The following is a 15,631-nucleotide window of genomic DNA, read 5'->3' on the forward strand; positions in this document are numbered from 1 at the left end:
TGAACAAAGCTGAAGGCCCTTCTACTTCACAAGATGCTCAAGAAACAAAATCCTGAAAGGAAGCACTTCACTTTACTCCAGTGGCGTGGTCAGTCATTGAGCGATGTGGAAAATACTCGGCTAATTGAACCCAATTTGGACAAGGTCCGCTCCAAAAGTGACGTACCGCCTGCCGTTTTCATGCTGCCAGGCTGGTACGTGAGTACTTCCATGCACGTAGATATGTACCTTTGTATTTGGCGTATGAACTTTTCCCGTGTTCCTTTCAGACTTTAGCTTCGATGCGGCTTCTCTCCATCATTACTCGATTTTACCGACTTGATTTCTCCTCAGCTCATTCGTTCCTTCGCAGACAAACGGACTGCGAGGGCTCGGGTATAGTTTAATTTACGAACGACTCCAGCGCCTGAGAGCTGCCCCGATTCGGTAGGAGGTGGTGTCCCGTTTCCGAGATTGATGCCAATATCCGCCGCGCAACGTCGATCGCGTTCCTCAGTTCAGGAAGCCTCGATTCTTTGTCCCAGTCGCGACGCCCTACACTTTTCTTACCGACTCCATCCCAGGCATCACCACCGCCATCACATCCTCGCCGCCTCCGACATTCCAATGCTTCCAGCCCTCGAACCTGCGTATCACTCTCCATCTTAATCTCGCCAGAGTTCGTTTGCGGGTCTCTCATGGGCCTCCATCGCCAACAGTAAAATTGATCGCTTTGCCTTAGCTGTCGCCTCTGGGCCCCCGCGGTCTCTCGTAGTTCGCCATGGCAGTGCCACTCTCAGTTTCGGACCATATTAGGCAATTGAATGATGCTCGAAGGCTGGTGCTTAGCGATGTGAAGCTCTACCCCTCTGTTATCAAGGGCATCTTGCCCATCATTGCCCCTACGTCGCATCTCGAGCTGCGGCGATGGACAGCGGATTTCCTCGCCGACACTTTTGCGACACCCGCGCTGCCTTCGAAAGACAAGGAGTCTATGCAGCCTTTCGTGCTCGATACGGTCCAATCCATCCTGGAAACTCCGGATGAAGATGCCCACGTGCTCCGAAGTATCATTCAGACAGCAGCCAGTATCTACCCCATTACTTTGCGATGGATGTGAGTGGGCTTTTTCTCTACATTAGGACTTGCATCGATGGCCGTAGGCCCCCATTTACTACGGACTTCTAGCTGACGGCTTTTACCTTGGACTTGTTAGCATTGAAAACTCATACGACACGATAACGTGGGAACGAATTACGGCCGTCAAGACGAGGATTCTTCAGATATGGGATAAGGGAAACCCGTCGGTTCAGATATGCTGTATCAAATTCGCACAGAAGGTCGTTCTATCACAGTCTGTGTCTGGGAGTGAACCTCGAGTACGTCTTACGCACCCTCCTTGCCATTTCTGGTGTATCCAATACTCTTACATACAAAACGGCTACTAACCGATGCGCAGCGTGGTGATGGACTAGATGTTTCTCTCGACAAGGTTCCTCCGAATCACACGTTGTTGGACCCGCGAATGTTAGAGGCGGAAGCCTTCGGCTTGCTCGATCGCATGCTCGGGGTTTTACAGGATAATAGCAGGTACGATATTATTGTCAGAAGAGGCTCTTGAAGGAACGGGAAAGGCTAACTAAACTATCATATTGCCCAGTGATGCGCTTGTTGTTGACGCAACGCTGAACTGCCTTTCTGTTCTCGTTCGCACACGACCAGCAACCTCGAATCGGATCGTCAACACGGTGTTGAATTTCAATCCCCTCAAGCTGGCCAACTCCCCCATGACATCCAAGGATCGTGTTATGGCCAAGTCGATGGAGAAGACAACACGCATGTTTCTCATCCACCTCGCTAAAAGGTTGGCATTCCCTGCTTGGACTCGGCCACTTTGAGCTTTCCTGCTAACCAAAGCGTAGGGATCCCCATAATCCCCTTACACCAAGAATACACCAGCAGATTGAGCGCTTGATGAGGATGAAAACAGAAATTTTCGACGAAACAGCGAGGAAGAGGGCTTTGGATCTTCAAAAGGAAATGTCAGAAGCAAAACGTCTCCGAGCATTACCCCCTGGCGCGCCAGCGGTGCTACCTCAGCAGCAGGAGATCCCTGAACTCGGACCGCCCCCCCACACACTCGGAGCTATATTTACCCTCACTACTTCCGCGCCTCTATCGTCTTTCGATGTTACCAGCGTGCCGCCTCCTCTTTTAGCTCGTCTCAATGTCTCGACCCTCGTTAACGTAGACAGACAAGCTCTAGACCGCGCCATCCAGGTTTGTCCTTTCGAATCAGGCTTGCAAAATATAGTCCATGTGCATTTCTAACAAGCTCATTAGGCTGTCAAGGATCGCCTCACATCATTGGCCGTGGCCCCGCCTGTTCTTAATCCCAACACTGCTCCTTTGGGTGTGGAAGAGGATGAGGACGACTACGAGCCCGATTTCTATGCGGCCGAGGATACTGAGCAGATATTAAATAAGCTAGACAGCTCCTCGGAGGACTTGAAACCACCCAGCCTAGAAGATGCCCTTCAGCTCGAAGTATTCACATTACCCCTAGCTCCTCCGCTAACCACGGAAGGTGCAGTTTCAATCGGCAAGATGAGCATTTCGCAGCTAGCCGAGCAACTAAAAGCGTCGGAAGATCCCACAATCAAGAGACCCAAGGTTGGATTCAACAGGTTTGCGTCAAGTTTCGGCGACCGCGATTCTTTGGTGACGATGCTTGTTCGACTTGCGGCGCAGTCCACCGCGGGCTTGGCCGATATCTCTCCGAAGAAGGAGGATGAGGATGTCGGCCCCTCCGCGTCTGTCAGCAGTGATATCCGCGGTATACTCCACACCTACATTGTCGACGATTTCCGGAAGCGCATCGACGTTGCCGTGGCGTGGCTTTGCGAGGAGTGGCTAAACGACAAGCTACAAGCGTCGCGGTCACCAGATAGTCCGGTCCATTACGAGAAGCTTGCGCTGAAACTACTGGATGGCATCCTACCGTACCTACACCCGCAAGACAAGATCCTGACTCGATTTTTGGCGGAGATCCCCCAACTCAGCCCGGCGATACTGTCGCGTATCAAGCACATGTGCCGTGACCCCACCGTGGTTGGTCTTGCACTGACAAGCCTGCTGTACCTGATCATGATGAAGCCTCCCGTACGCGAAGCCGCGCTCGACACTGTGCAGGGCATCTGGGAGGAGTGTAAGTGAAAATTATCCACCGCGCGATAAGCCTGGTTCGTACAAATACTGACATTACTGGATCTTCTAGACGAGGACGCGAGACCCACGGCCGGAAAGTACTTGGCCAAGTATAGACCGGCCTGGCTCGAGAAGGCCAAGCGTGATGCTGCAACACCAGTGTCTGCACCCACGGCAGCTGCTAATAGTGGTGTCGCAGCATAATTATGCTCACATGTACATTAACAACCATCTACTGAACACAAACGGGTAACGCAAAGAGGTCTGTCTGTAGACAACACTAGAGCCTCTAGAGCAATTCAATCTAGTGTCTAGTTGGTGGTGTATGAGAGAGCAGTGGCCTCACATGCATTCACATTCACGAAGGGAACAAAGTTAAGGCAAATAAAGGGATCATTGGTCTTGGTCTGGGGAGGACTACATAAAAGCGTGGCGTTTTGGGCATGTATAACCAGGTAGTAGTGCCGCATTGAACCTTTCTTTTTTTTTTTTTTTTTTTTTTTTTTTTTTTTTTTCTCGTGGAGCATTATCAATATTAGACCTTAGGGATGGAGCCCTGGCTTTTTGAAGGTTCAGAGACTAGTAAATGAAAACAACGTGGCAAACTCCTGTGAATCAATGGTATTCAGACTTCAGGCGTTATGATGCCAAATCAAGTGTTGTTTGACAAGCAGCGCCCGTCGGCTCTCAACTTTCACGGCCTCGGTCCATTGTCAAACCGACCGAGCAATTCCATCTTGGTCGGTCAACTCCATGGTAGGCAGGCTAATAGTTCGCACTACACCACCACCGGGAGGATCTCGGAAAGGGACCATAGATAGTCTGCTTCGATTAAGCTTCTAGATGAGTGGAAGCTACGGGTGTGGCTGCTATTGCAGCATTATCAATACCAACCAGCTGTCAACCACGGTCGAGAGAGAAAGTACGAAGTCGGCCTTGGTGATACAACCACGGGCTTTGTAAGTGCCAACGGGCCCTCCCGCGATAATATTCGAAATTTTTGAAGGGGTAATCTACGAAAAATACATTTGATCTGTTTGTGAGATCTGAAATTAAAACTCGTGTAATATTGGTACTTGGTGACAGCCATCGGTACATCGTCCGGCTCTCTGGATAACTGGTTCGCAGCCCTGGCAAGGCTAACAAGGCTAGCTGCTGGTCTTAATACCAATATTGGCCTCATAATACCGAATCACCGGTTTGGCCGACGACAGGGATTTGATCTCTCTCACCTGGCTGGTGGCTGATAGTACAAATTACAAATAAGGATGAGGAAAATAGTCATTTCACACTTTTCAATGCGAGGGTGGAGAGAAGGAGAAAAACCTTCACGCCAAGAAGTTGAGCCCTCGTTCCTATCAAAAGCATCAAATGCAGTACAGTTGTATGAGCACTCCCTTCCTAGCCAGGCACGGTTCCTGTCTCTTGCTGCGATCTCACCTTAATACCAGCACCTTGGCTCTCAGCTTTCTCACAGGCGCGGCTGGGAGCCAGAGATAGTTTAGTACTTCATCTACACTTCTGAATGCTAGTGGAGACCTGAGCTTCGGAGGATAAAACTAGGCAAAGTACCTCCGTCCATGAGTCTGCGGAACCCAAGATGCAGCGTGTCATGCGTAACCAGAGTGCCGGGGCAAGAATAAGTAAAATACAGTGCAGTACGCAAGTAGTGCAGAGGATAATACCTCAGTACACTGCGTAACGAAAAGCATTGAGGTCCCCAAAAGAAATGGATCTGATTGGGGTCAAAAGCGTGTTGTTTTGACAGAAGCAATGCTGTTGTCCTCCCTCGCCTTGGCTTGCACACGGGAAAGAAGCACGAGGGGGCTCCTGGGCTGATCCCGTCAATCCCGGACTGGCTGTGGGCCTCGCCTCAGCAGGACACGCATATCAATGGGTTGGATGCAGGGGATCGCCTTGGTGGCTGAAGATGGAATCCCAGACAATGCTCCCAGAGTACGAAGTACCCCAGAAGTATTACGGGGACAAGTGAATGGTTTCGTCAGCTGGCAGTCTCTCCAGGTAGTGTACAATGTCCTCTCCTAGACAGTTATGTGCAAGACATTGGGAGAAGATGTGTGCCTCATCAAACACCAAGTACCTCCAAGCTACCTTCGTACATCGCCCGTATTGGAGACAGATCCTTGACAGCTTGGCCAAAGTCTCCAGCCAGATCCATGCGTCAATGTACACTAACAGTGTTTCCCAGGCGCGCCTGTTATGGAAAAATACCTTTACTGGACATCGACTAGTCAGGGGACAACCAGGAGAACCCCTCCCGGACAAGAGACCAATAGTGATAAAGGATAGTCGGGTTCTCGTACTGTTTGTGGTAACATCAACAATAATCAACACTTCACAGACCCCCAATAATAATAGAGGAGGTACATCCACCATACACCAGGCATTCGAAGCACGGAGTGCATCCCTCTCGAGACTGAAAAGCAACATCGAACCTTGAAAAACACTAGGAAGGGGAGAAAGACCGCTATGCCCTGAGCACTCCCATATTAATACGAAGTATTGATCCATGATCAATCAGGCCAATACATGTCCAACTGTTTTCCCCCCTCGAACTTCCTCGCCTTTTCATTTCTCGTCCTCCGCCCATCTGATCGACAGCACTGTTCCTCTTCCACCCTCTGCGAATCTCATTTCTAAACCGGCTCCGACTTTTACATTCCCTCCCGTCTTCGCGAGGCCTTGGATCTTCCCGTCGAGCGAAACGAGTCCGGCATTAATGCTCTCACCGTCGAACGGTCCCTTGCACATCTAGGGTAAACCGTCACCAGACATCTGGATACCTGATCGACTTTCCTACACCACTACACGAGACGGCAGCCCACAGAGTGCTCATTCTGTTGTTTGCACGCTACTCGGCCATTCTGCAATCGGTCCCAGAATATCCATCGATCTACTTCGTAGTTCGAACTAGCTTCCGCCTTGCGTCGCGTCATTCCCACGAATTCTGCTGCGCACCGGACAACGAGACCCCATTATTTATCCGGCTCCAAGTCTGGCAACCGCACTAATAGACTTAGATACTGCAATTATTGGGGGTTCCCCGTCTTTGGCCTGGCGTTGGCGCAAATACCCGAGCAACCACCAAACAGGCAACGCGACCGCTTTGAGAGACCGTTCCTACAAAATAAGCAACAAACAAGGACTGGACCAGCCTTGGACTAGCTGGCAGTGCCACCGCCTTTATTTTTTTTTCCTTTCTTATTTTCTCCGTCTCTCTCGAGTGGCTCCTCTCCCGATTGAGATGGTCCCTTGACAATGGCCAGTCGACTTATCAAACACCGGAAATCCAAGTCTTCCAAAACAAACCTCAAAATCTCTCTTTCAAGTGTATTCTCCTCTTCGGGAGACAAGGGTAAGTTGAGTCAATCATTTCAAAACGGGACCAAGAGAGAGAGTCAAGGACCAAGGCACATATTTGATGTACCTCGTTTTTTTTGCTCCTTTGTCAGCCTATCATAGCGTCTTCGATCGAACCTGAAACGAATACCTACACCCATTACCTACTTTCAAGAATGTTCGCAGCCAGGTCGACATCTCCAGAATCGGGCGCAGTCTGTAGTTTTTGGCCCTCCTGGATATCAGTCCTCTTCATAGCTCTTTGATTCCTCTCCCAGCCAACGTTCCGGCATTATCACCTCGCCCCTCCTCTCACCCGGGTCTTTTTCTCATGCCTGCTCTGCGCTAGTGCCAGCTCTCCAGTCTCTGGGCCGGCCACTGAAAATCCTGCTAACTCTGGAATTCGTCTGTGTAGTAGAAAAGGCTCATTCCCGTACAAACCCGAGCACGCCGAGCACACCAGAGCCCGAGCGTAGTGCAGATGCCCCGGCCGCATCGTCCAGCCCTTCCCGTCGTGGGCACTCCCATAGCATGACAACCACAACCACGACTACTACCACATACTCCTCCCAGAACCAGTCAACGTCGACACCCAAGCTTACCCCCGAGCCGCAGTTGCACATTGCCTCCTCGACACCTAACTCGGGTAGCACGCCAAAGATGCTCTCAACAATCCGGACAGTTCCTAGCTTCGAGGGAGTTCTATCAGACACGAGCTCGGATACGCCATCCGTCACTACCAAGAGATCAGCGTTTTCCAGCTCCGTAACGAGCAACACGAGTGCCATGTCCGCGACGAGCAACCCAGACGACGACAATATGCCTACAGTCAGGTTAAAGGCTGACATCTCCAGCAGAGAGCCAAACGGCGATTCCTGGTCCAGACCCACCCGCGAAGCTTCCTCTCCTTTCCGTCAGCAGCAGTATCAACAGCAGCCGACGTCCCTATCACCGAGTCGTACGGTCGACGGTATCAGCAGCAATACCCAGCCACATTCGCTAGACTCTCAGGATCAACAGTCTTCCCAAACATGGGACTCTACCATCGGAAAGGCTGGCCTGGGGAAGACTGGCCGTGTAATCAACAAACTCGTTGGTGACAATGAAGCACTCAAGCGAGACATCAAAATCGAAAGGTTACGTGCCGAGGAAGCGAAGCAGTCAGCGAAGCTCATTGAAGATAAGATGGAAAGGCTAGTGCAGGACTACGAAAGCCGGCTTCTGGAAGCGAACGTTACGAAAACCCTACTTTCCCGCAAGGAGCGCCAGGTCGAGTCATTGACATCCGCGATCGAGCTCGAACGGAAAAAGGCTACCGCGGCCCTGGACCGGGAACGTGTCTGGCGCGAGGAAATGGAGAAAGCTCGACACGACTCAAAATTACAAGTCGAGGAGGCTACTGCCCAGGCAATGCTGATGGAAGGCCGGTACCACTCCATCTCATCCCATTGGAAAGATCAAGGCGAAGAGGTTAAGCGCGCGACGACTAAGCTGCGTGGCGAGATTTCGGAACTTGTCGACGAAAGGCGAAAGGACGACGAAAAGATAATAACGCTTCAAGAGCTTTGCGACCAACAAGACAGCAGCATCAAAGAATTGATACGACAAAACGAAGAGATTTCGAGGCAGTTTGAGGCTTATAAGCAGGAGCAGGAGAATTGGCTCAGAGACGTCAAACTGAATGCGCACTCCCGGGAGCAGGAACAGGAGCGGCTGCTCGAGGAAACGAGGCAGACTTTGGCGAAACTGAAATGGGCCCTAAACGTTAAGGAAAACGTTCGAGGAGCGCAGTAAAAGCAAGCTCTCCTATCAGCTTGCTTGACTTGGAGTTGACAACGTTAGCCTCGCCCTTTTCCATCAGCCATCTATCTTATTTTCACTAGTTGCAACGCGACGACACGCTCCGCATTGCCGTGCACTTCAAAGAGCGATCTCTTTCCTTCAACTTACCCCCAATCCCCCAATTTCACTCGACTTTAACCCATCATTTCCTCGATATCGAACCACGATACATCTCAACCTCCTTCCGATCCTATCCATTCTAATCATCCTCCTCTTCTTACGGCATAGAAGTCTCTTCTACCACCTCGTCCTCCCTATATCCGGAGCAACGAGCTACCCGGGAAATCGAAACGCTGGTAACTTGCCTTGCCTGTTCCAGCTTCACCGAGGAAGCCCTGTTATCATGATGTTCAGCATCGCAATTGGCCTTATCCTCATAGCTTCACCGGCATTTTTTTCTCTTCTTTTTCCCTCCCTTTTTCTCCCTTCAAACTTCTTTTCATTGGGTGGCGTTTACAGGCAAGAGATGACTGGGACATGTTGTGTTTTGCGTTATACTCACAGCACTTAAAACTTGAATTGGGGGATACAGAGAATGAATTACGCCAGCAAACACACCACTATATCTTTCTGCATCGCTCTTTCATGACACTTGATTCTTGTTTCATCTTTCCCTCTGTGTTTCTTCTTGTCTTTTTTTTTCCCCTCTTTTGAGGCGGCAGGTGTATTGAATAGGAACAGTCAGGGGCATTAGAAAACTTGATGTCTGAAGTGTTTACATTGTTTACAACAACAGGAGGGAATATTAGGCACTGGTTCATATCAATTGGAAAACAACTTATTATTATATATCCTATACTGCTTGCTTTACCTAGGCATACACGGTTTCATATACAGAAGGCTTCAGTCTCTTCTCCCGCAGGACCATCTCCCCTTGAATATCGTGACTCTGCATAGCATTGTGGTTCAAGACCTCGCTAACCTCCATTGTCCTGGAGCCATCTTAGACCCAGTGGGCTGGATATGAAGAAGAAAGAATATAACAAACTCCAACCCCCCCTTTTCTTCCAAAACCTACATACTAAATATATCATTGATCTCTTTTGTAGCCCACAGTCTTCTGTTGGCATAAGCTCCAAGACAACATTAAACAATCTGTGAACCGCCACCAGCACCATGGAGTACATGAATAAAGCAAAGTCATGCTACATCCAGTAAGAGGTTCTTATATTTGGTCTGGAATGGGCTTGGTCGTGTTTACGTACTAACTCTTTTCCTTTTCAGGAACTTAGAGATGTACATAATGCTCTCTCTCTCGGAGAGATGCAAGGAACCGTGCTGAAGGGAAAGAAGGTCTCACAACGTTTGCAGCGGCTAAGATTTTTAAAATCACCTCAAGTTGGTGATATTGAACCTATTAGAGCATCCATTCAGATTTTCCTCTACATGTGGGTTCCTTACCTTAGATTTCCAACTTACAAGCTTAGCACATACTGACAAAACCATATCATTCAAAGCAGCTGAGAGTCCCCAGCTGATCAAGATGCTGAGCAACCAGTGCGCCTAAGGTTTCCCTAGAGAGCTTGAGGGTAATCCTATTGCGATTCTTCGCTGCCACCTCGTTGAAGTTAGCCAACGTTGGAAAGATACCCAGCAGAGTAGTAAGCCCTAGGAAGATAGGAAGCTCCTTCTCGAAGTCAGCCCAGTACTTCATTACTTCTCAAGTCAGAAGGGTCGCAATAGGTTTTCTTCACTCGAGTCCGTACCTCTCTTTTCTCTCTTCCCGACATCAACCTCAAGGGTTAAACCTTTCGAGTTTTTCTGATATGGTTCATACCCAGTCTTGTTTTCTTTTACATCACTGGCAGCAGCCATCATGTCTTTCGTAGAGTTCTACATCACTTCCAACCCGCCGCTTCGTCCGAGCGGAGTCAAGTACGTCCTGGAGCAGGTCCAGAAAAATCAGATCCCAGTAAGTCTTACCAGCTCCGGCCACGGATTTACCCGTTTCATCAGACACTGACCACATTTTCTCAAGTTCATCGAGATCCTCTACGAACCCAGCGTTCCTTGGTTTCAGTGCCTGGTTGCTGCTGGCGAGGAGGCCACATTGGCTCACTTCTTGAAGGCGGTTCTGTTCCACATTGTGGACAGCCAGGCTGACGACTTTCTCTTCGACCAACAGCCTGGAGATGTCGACTTCGCACCTGAAGAAGATCCTTTGGTCTTTACTTGGCGTCCTTTCGGCGATTCTCCCGAGGAAGACAAAGCGTACGATCCTTATCGGTACCCTGAATCTTTCCAGCAGTTCCCGTTCAAGACTGTCTGGCAACGTTTGCAGACGGTTACTTCTCTAGGCAATCTCGATGTAGCCAAGGTCTTACAGAGAGAGGAGGATCCAGTGTGGTCCCTGGAAAGATTCTCTCAGCTCGTAGGTTGTGAGGTTTCTCACAATTTTGGGCAAGATGTCATCTATCTTGGTGCCCAAACGGAGGCTTCCGTCGACGATGCAGTCCGAAAGCTGGACATGCTCCTCTACTATCGCGTAAGTGTACAATGCTCGTTAAACGAGACAAAAACTCTCCAGCGCTAACTCTTCCTACTCATAGAAAACCGGATTGCCGCCTGCAACGCACCTGATTCTGCCGCCGCATCCTCGGGCGCGTTTCCAGCTAGACATCCGAAGGATTTCGGATTTTACGATGGCCCAATCCACGATCTTGAAGACTTCGCCAACGGTTTCCCAAGCCGAATACCGAGATCTGTATATGAAGGGCCACATCATCACATACCGAATTCAAGGAACCGCCCAGCCGGTCTTTCCGGCATTGAAGGATGCTTTTACCACGAGGGAGGATCCGCCCGATGTGGAATTTCGCGAGTTTTCTCCCTTTGCTAAGGCCTTCTATACTCCTAGAGAGGCTTTGAAGAGAAGGGAGAAGCCCGTGGTCGATCAGCCGAAGCCTGTACCCAACAATGATCAGCCAAAGTCTGCATTCATTCCTGACCAGCCAAAACACAAATCTGTCTCTGATCAACTAGAGCCCGCGCCCACCCCCGATCATCCAGAGCCTAGACTCTTGACTGCCGGCCGATCTATAGATGGACTCGCCTCTCCAAAGAGTGCATCAACTTCCTCGATCAGGGCTCATCATCAAAAAATGAACGTATCCATCCTTAATTGGATTCAAAACGTCGAAAATCTTCCTCCTCAAAACATAGCGAGCCCTTCTATTACTTCCGGCCCAGCGTCGGATCTTGCGACTATTCCCATCAGAGCACCCGATGAATCCCCAATCCCCTGGGAAATACCTGGAGTAGATGCAACAGTCCATGTACCAATCCGCGCAATAGACGAATGCATCCTGGGCAACCTGGGCAGCTCCATGGTGAGCACAAAGGAGTTGCTGCCTCGTCTTACTCGAGGAAATTCTGGCCGACTTGATCTCCTAGGCCCAATCGATGAGAAGATATCTAGTGCTCCTCTAATGGAGGCCAAGAATGTCGTACTATCCGGGCAGAACAGAAGCAAGGGTTCAAACTACACGAAATCGGTTCACTCGCGTTTCGTGGAGCTTCCGATATCTCAGGAAGGCAGGAATACCATCTCAAACCCCACGAGACGACTGAATCGAAGCAAGGTTGATGAGCTTTTCAGTCTTGGGGATGACCAAGAAGTTCTGAGAAACTTGATGGAACCATTGGCTCCCACTCCTGCGTGGGTGCCCAGCACTCTTCAACCGCGGTTGATGGAGGAGAGCTTGCCGCCCAGGGAGTATCATCAGACAATGAACCAAAAGTCTGGGGGAAGGCAAAATAAGCAGGCTAAAGGACGCCCAACACCTATATTTGAGTCACGGCCATGGTTGGCATCGTCTTCTTCTATTGTTGCCCCCGGTGGTAGCCAACACGCTCAGAGGGCCGATTCGTGGGCACAGCCACACACAAGCGGTCAAGGATCAGGTGAAAGCAACGTCCCAACGTCGGGAACAGACCGGGCGTTGTCTAGCTTGCCCGAGAGCTTCAGAAGCCGCGGCTTCAGTCTCTCAGGCGGACGTATGACGGCTCGCAAACTGCCTTTGACTATGGAGATCAGCGCCAAGGATCGGGCCAACTTTGTGACTGCCCTCGAAGAGCGCCTCGTCAAGATGGCTGGCAGAGCAAAGGGGCTTATTGGTCGAGTTTCGCTTCACTGCGTACTCGGACGTATAGTCATGGAAAATATCCATGAAAGTGCGGTTAACTTCACCGGAAGTGGTGCGGAAAGGGCGTGTTTCGACCAGCACCATCTCCTCCGCGAGCTGGCGGTTTTCGATGAGTCTAATGTCCGGTTCCATCCCATCATTTCCATGAACGGAGCGGATGCCGACCGGCTCGTCAATGTAGCTTGGACGTCTACAAATGCCAGCAATCACCAGTGGACATTGCAATCCACCAAGGCCTTTTTCGACTTCAACTGCCGCAGTGTCCAGACAGGCGCCAAGTTCACCGTGGAGGTGGACTCGCAGGACATCACTGCCACATTTCAGTCGCATAATGGCACAAGCATTGTCGATTTGATCTACATCCATTGCCCCAATCGGTCGTGGGACCTGAATTTCATCCTAAAGGTTACTGACACAGATTATTTCTCGCGGAAGTACTCGACCTTTGTGCAGTCTATCATGGACGGCCTTGAGATGTAAGTTTTCTAAGCCTGATCGGGGACACATGGCAGACTAACGAGTCCGGTACGATTTATTAGCGAAGCTGCCCCTTTTGGCAAAGCCAACCTGCGCTTTGAACTGGATCCCAGCTATGGCGTGGCTGTTAACCAAGTCCGTGTCCGCCATGTTGCCCGTTATCAAGATGGTGAAAATGGAGACACCTACCTTGACATCACCATGTGGCAGGATACGAAGTTGACAGCCGAAGTCCCAGATGGACAGAAGGATGGAACTCGAATCGTGAAGGCCACTCCTTCGGAGAAGGATGATAAACGGGGTCTCGCGAATATCTGGTATGAAGCCCATTTTTCATCTCGACACGCCGAGGAAATTTTCGCGGAGAATGAGACGGTGGAATTCGGCGACGAGGCGCAGTGGACGGTGAAGACGCTGAAGGAGAAGGGCGTATTCCAGAGTCTTTACAAGCCCGCGGTGGGGATGGTTGAAAAGATTGACGACATTGGCAATATGAACGACAACGGCCGCAACCCGTTCCATGCGCCGGCCGGAAATGATAGGAGCCGCAAGCCAGAAAGCTGCCGACCGGCGAGAAGCAGCTTCCAGATGGATTGGTAGAGAGGAACGAGGGCTACATGGCTGTCGACTCTTCAAGCGGCGTCGGCTGATTGGTTGGTGTTTGAAAACGTATCAACTGAGTTATCGATGGGGAATAGTCTATCACCTGCGAGGTGACTGAGAAGACTTTGCCTTCTAGGTACTAGACGGTCTATTTGATCCATTTCCTACCTTTACGATACTTCACGGCACCGCGAGAGTAATGACCATTACGGTCTCTCATAAAATACAGTTTTATAAGTCCTTAAGCCTGAGTTTGAGTACAGGTCCATCCGTGTTTACATGTCCCCATCGTAAGTATCAGTAGTAACGAACTAGCAGCAAACGGAGGGCATCGCCATGTTGCACCTTTCCCGAGCCTCACTTACCCTCACCCTCAGCCTTGCTATACGTTTCATTCCAGTTATGGACCTGCATACACATTCCCTCCATGGTCGTGCACAGCGGCTTGTAGCCCAGACCACCCTGCTCCGGTGACCTCCTCGCCGCCGAATCATCAATGATGAGGTTTATAGAAGCACTGAAACAGGCAGGCTGTAACCAGTAAAGGGGGAAGCCAGGCTCGGAGAAGACACGATTCAAGAAGGGGAACCGCCACAAGAGGACGCAATACCACTCAACCAGCTGAGCGAGAACCAAAAGGAGGACCGGGGGAGGATACTGAATGACCGGAGGGTTCTTAGCCACGGTGATGCGGGCGAGGGTATAGTAGTCCTCGAAGATGGGCGGCGGACCCGCATCCGTGACGAGGAAGGGACGAGCGGCCAGGGCGCGGCCTTGCGGGGACAGAAGGCGCTGCTCGTAGAGGAGATGCGCCATCGCGACGTTGGAGCTGTTGACCCAGTTTTGCATCCAGGGAGCGCTGAAGGTCGGCGAAGGACCCTTTTGCTTCAGGAGGAGACCGAGGACGGGGTCTTGGGGTCCGCCGTAGATGGGGCTTCCCGGACGGATGATGCCGGTGCGGAAGCCGCCGGGACGGGAGAGGTCGGCACCTTCGGGAGGGAACTCGTTCGCGTCGCAGACGAGGCGTTCGCCGACGGCTTTGGAAAAGGCGTAGTTCCCGAAGAACTGGCTCGGCGGACGGATGGGCTTATAGAAGTCCTCCTCGGTAAGGACTTGCATGTAACCGCGGGGCTCGCTCTCCCAGGGCGCGAGAAAAAAGTCGACGGGGTGCTGGCCGACGCTGGAGCTCGAGGTGGCGACGAAGATATCCGCGCCGGCCGCGCGAGCGGCGGCTATAGAGTTGGCGGTGCCATCGACGTTGACGACGGCGCAGCGGTTGTAGACGAGCGGATGGCGCTCGGAGGGACTGATTATGGCGGCGATGTGGAAGACCGTGAGGGGTAGGTTGCGCGAGGTGACGGACTCGGGCCAGGGCTTCGAGTAGGCGGCGGAGGTGGCTTCGGCGGAGGTGATGTCGGCGAGGGTGACGTCGACGTTGGCGCCGGGGCCGGAGAGGAGATCCGGGCGGATGGGGCGGCGGAAGTCGATTATGCGGATTGTGGAGGGGTCTTGGCCGCGGGCGAGGAGTTGGAGGACGAGAGCGCTACCGACGAGACCTAGATAGCGGGGTGTTTGTCAGTAGCTGCGTGTTAGCTGGGGGGCTAGGAAGAAAGCCACAAACCCGATCCGCCGACGACGATGTATCTCCGATCTAGCTTGGGTGGTAGGTGGGGTGTCCAGTCGAGCGGGCTCTTCTCGATGCGGCGGTAGGTCTCGACGATTTCTTCCTTGGTCCAGCGATTCGGGGAGATCTTGAGGGCCTCGGCGGGCGTGGTGCGCATGATGCGGTTGATCTTGACGAGCCATAGGACGAAGGCCACCGCGGCCGCGGCGACGCCCCCGAAAAGGGTGGGGATTAGCGCCGCCATGTTTTTTTGGCGGCTTTCGGCTCGCTAGAAGAAGATCGAGGAGGGGGGGACTTGAAATCAACGCTTTCTCAGGCTTCTCAGAGCCAACTTTATTTGATTTTTCCTTCTCCCACTCGACGGGTTGGGCAAGGAGATGTCAGAGTAATCGGG

At 51.5% G+C, this 15,631-nt stretch overlaps 3 protein-coding genes and 1 pseudogene across 3 annotated transcripts; 3 read left to right on the top strand and 1 right to left on the bottom strand.

The window, feature by feature from the left end:
• Nucleotides 1-33: 33 nt before the first annotated feature.
• Nucleotides 34-3,390, top strand: SAPIO_CDS3198 (uncharacterized protein; the record flags this gene model as incomplete). The annotated part of the gene is made up of 8 exons (XM_016786046.1): nucleotides 34-194; nucleotides 796-1,095; nucleotides 1,196-1,358; nucleotides 1,439-1,569; nucleotides 1,640-1,843; nucleotides 1,902-2,259; nucleotides 2,323-3,187; nucleotides 3,257-3,390. 8 exons carry the CDS (start codon nucleotides 34-36, stop codon nucleotides 3,388-3,390), a joined length of 2,316 nt encoding a protein of 771 aa, XP_016644052.1.
• A 3,687-nt stretch (nucleotides 3,391-7,077) lies between these two features.
• SAPIO_CDS3199 lies at nucleotides 7,078-8,340 on the top strand (annotated as a pseudogene; the record flags this gene model as incomplete).
• A 1,864-nt stretch (nucleotides 8,341-10,204) lies between these two features.
• On the top strand, nucleotides 10,205-13,610 carry SAPIO_CDS3200 (uncharacterized protein; the record flags this gene model as incomplete). Its single annotated transcript, XM_016786047.1, has 4 exons — nucleotides 10,205-10,300; nucleotides 10,367-10,873; nucleotides 10,938-13,009; nucleotides 13,073-13,610. The coding sequence occupies 4 exons, from the start codon at nucleotides 10,205-10,207 to the stop codon at nucleotides 13,608-13,610; spliced, it is 3,213 nt and encodes a 1,070-aa protein (XP_016644053.1).
• Nucleotides 13,611-13,970: 360 nt separating this feature from the next.
• SAPIO_CDS3201 (3-beta hydroxysteroid dehydrogenase isomerase family) lies at nucleotides 13,971-15,481 on the bottom strand (the record flags this gene model as incomplete). The annotated part of the gene is made up of 2 exons (XM_016786048.1): nucleotides 13,971-15,169; nucleotides 15,235-15,481. The coding sequence occupies 2 exons, from the start codon at nucleotides 15,479-15,481 to the stop codon at nucleotides 13,971-13,973; spliced, it is 1,446 nt and encodes a 481-aa protein (XP_016644054.1).
• Nucleotides 15,482-15,631: the final 150 nt, after the last annotated feature.

This window comes from Scedosporium apiospermum, assembly GCF_000732125.1.
Source record: "Scedosporium apiospermum strain IHEM 14462 chromosome Unknown SEQ_SAPIO_0088, whole genome shotgun sequence".
NCBI classification, from domain to species: Eukaryota; Fungi; Ascomycota; class Sordariomycetes; order Microascales; family Microascaceae; genus Scedosporium; species Scedosporium apiospermum.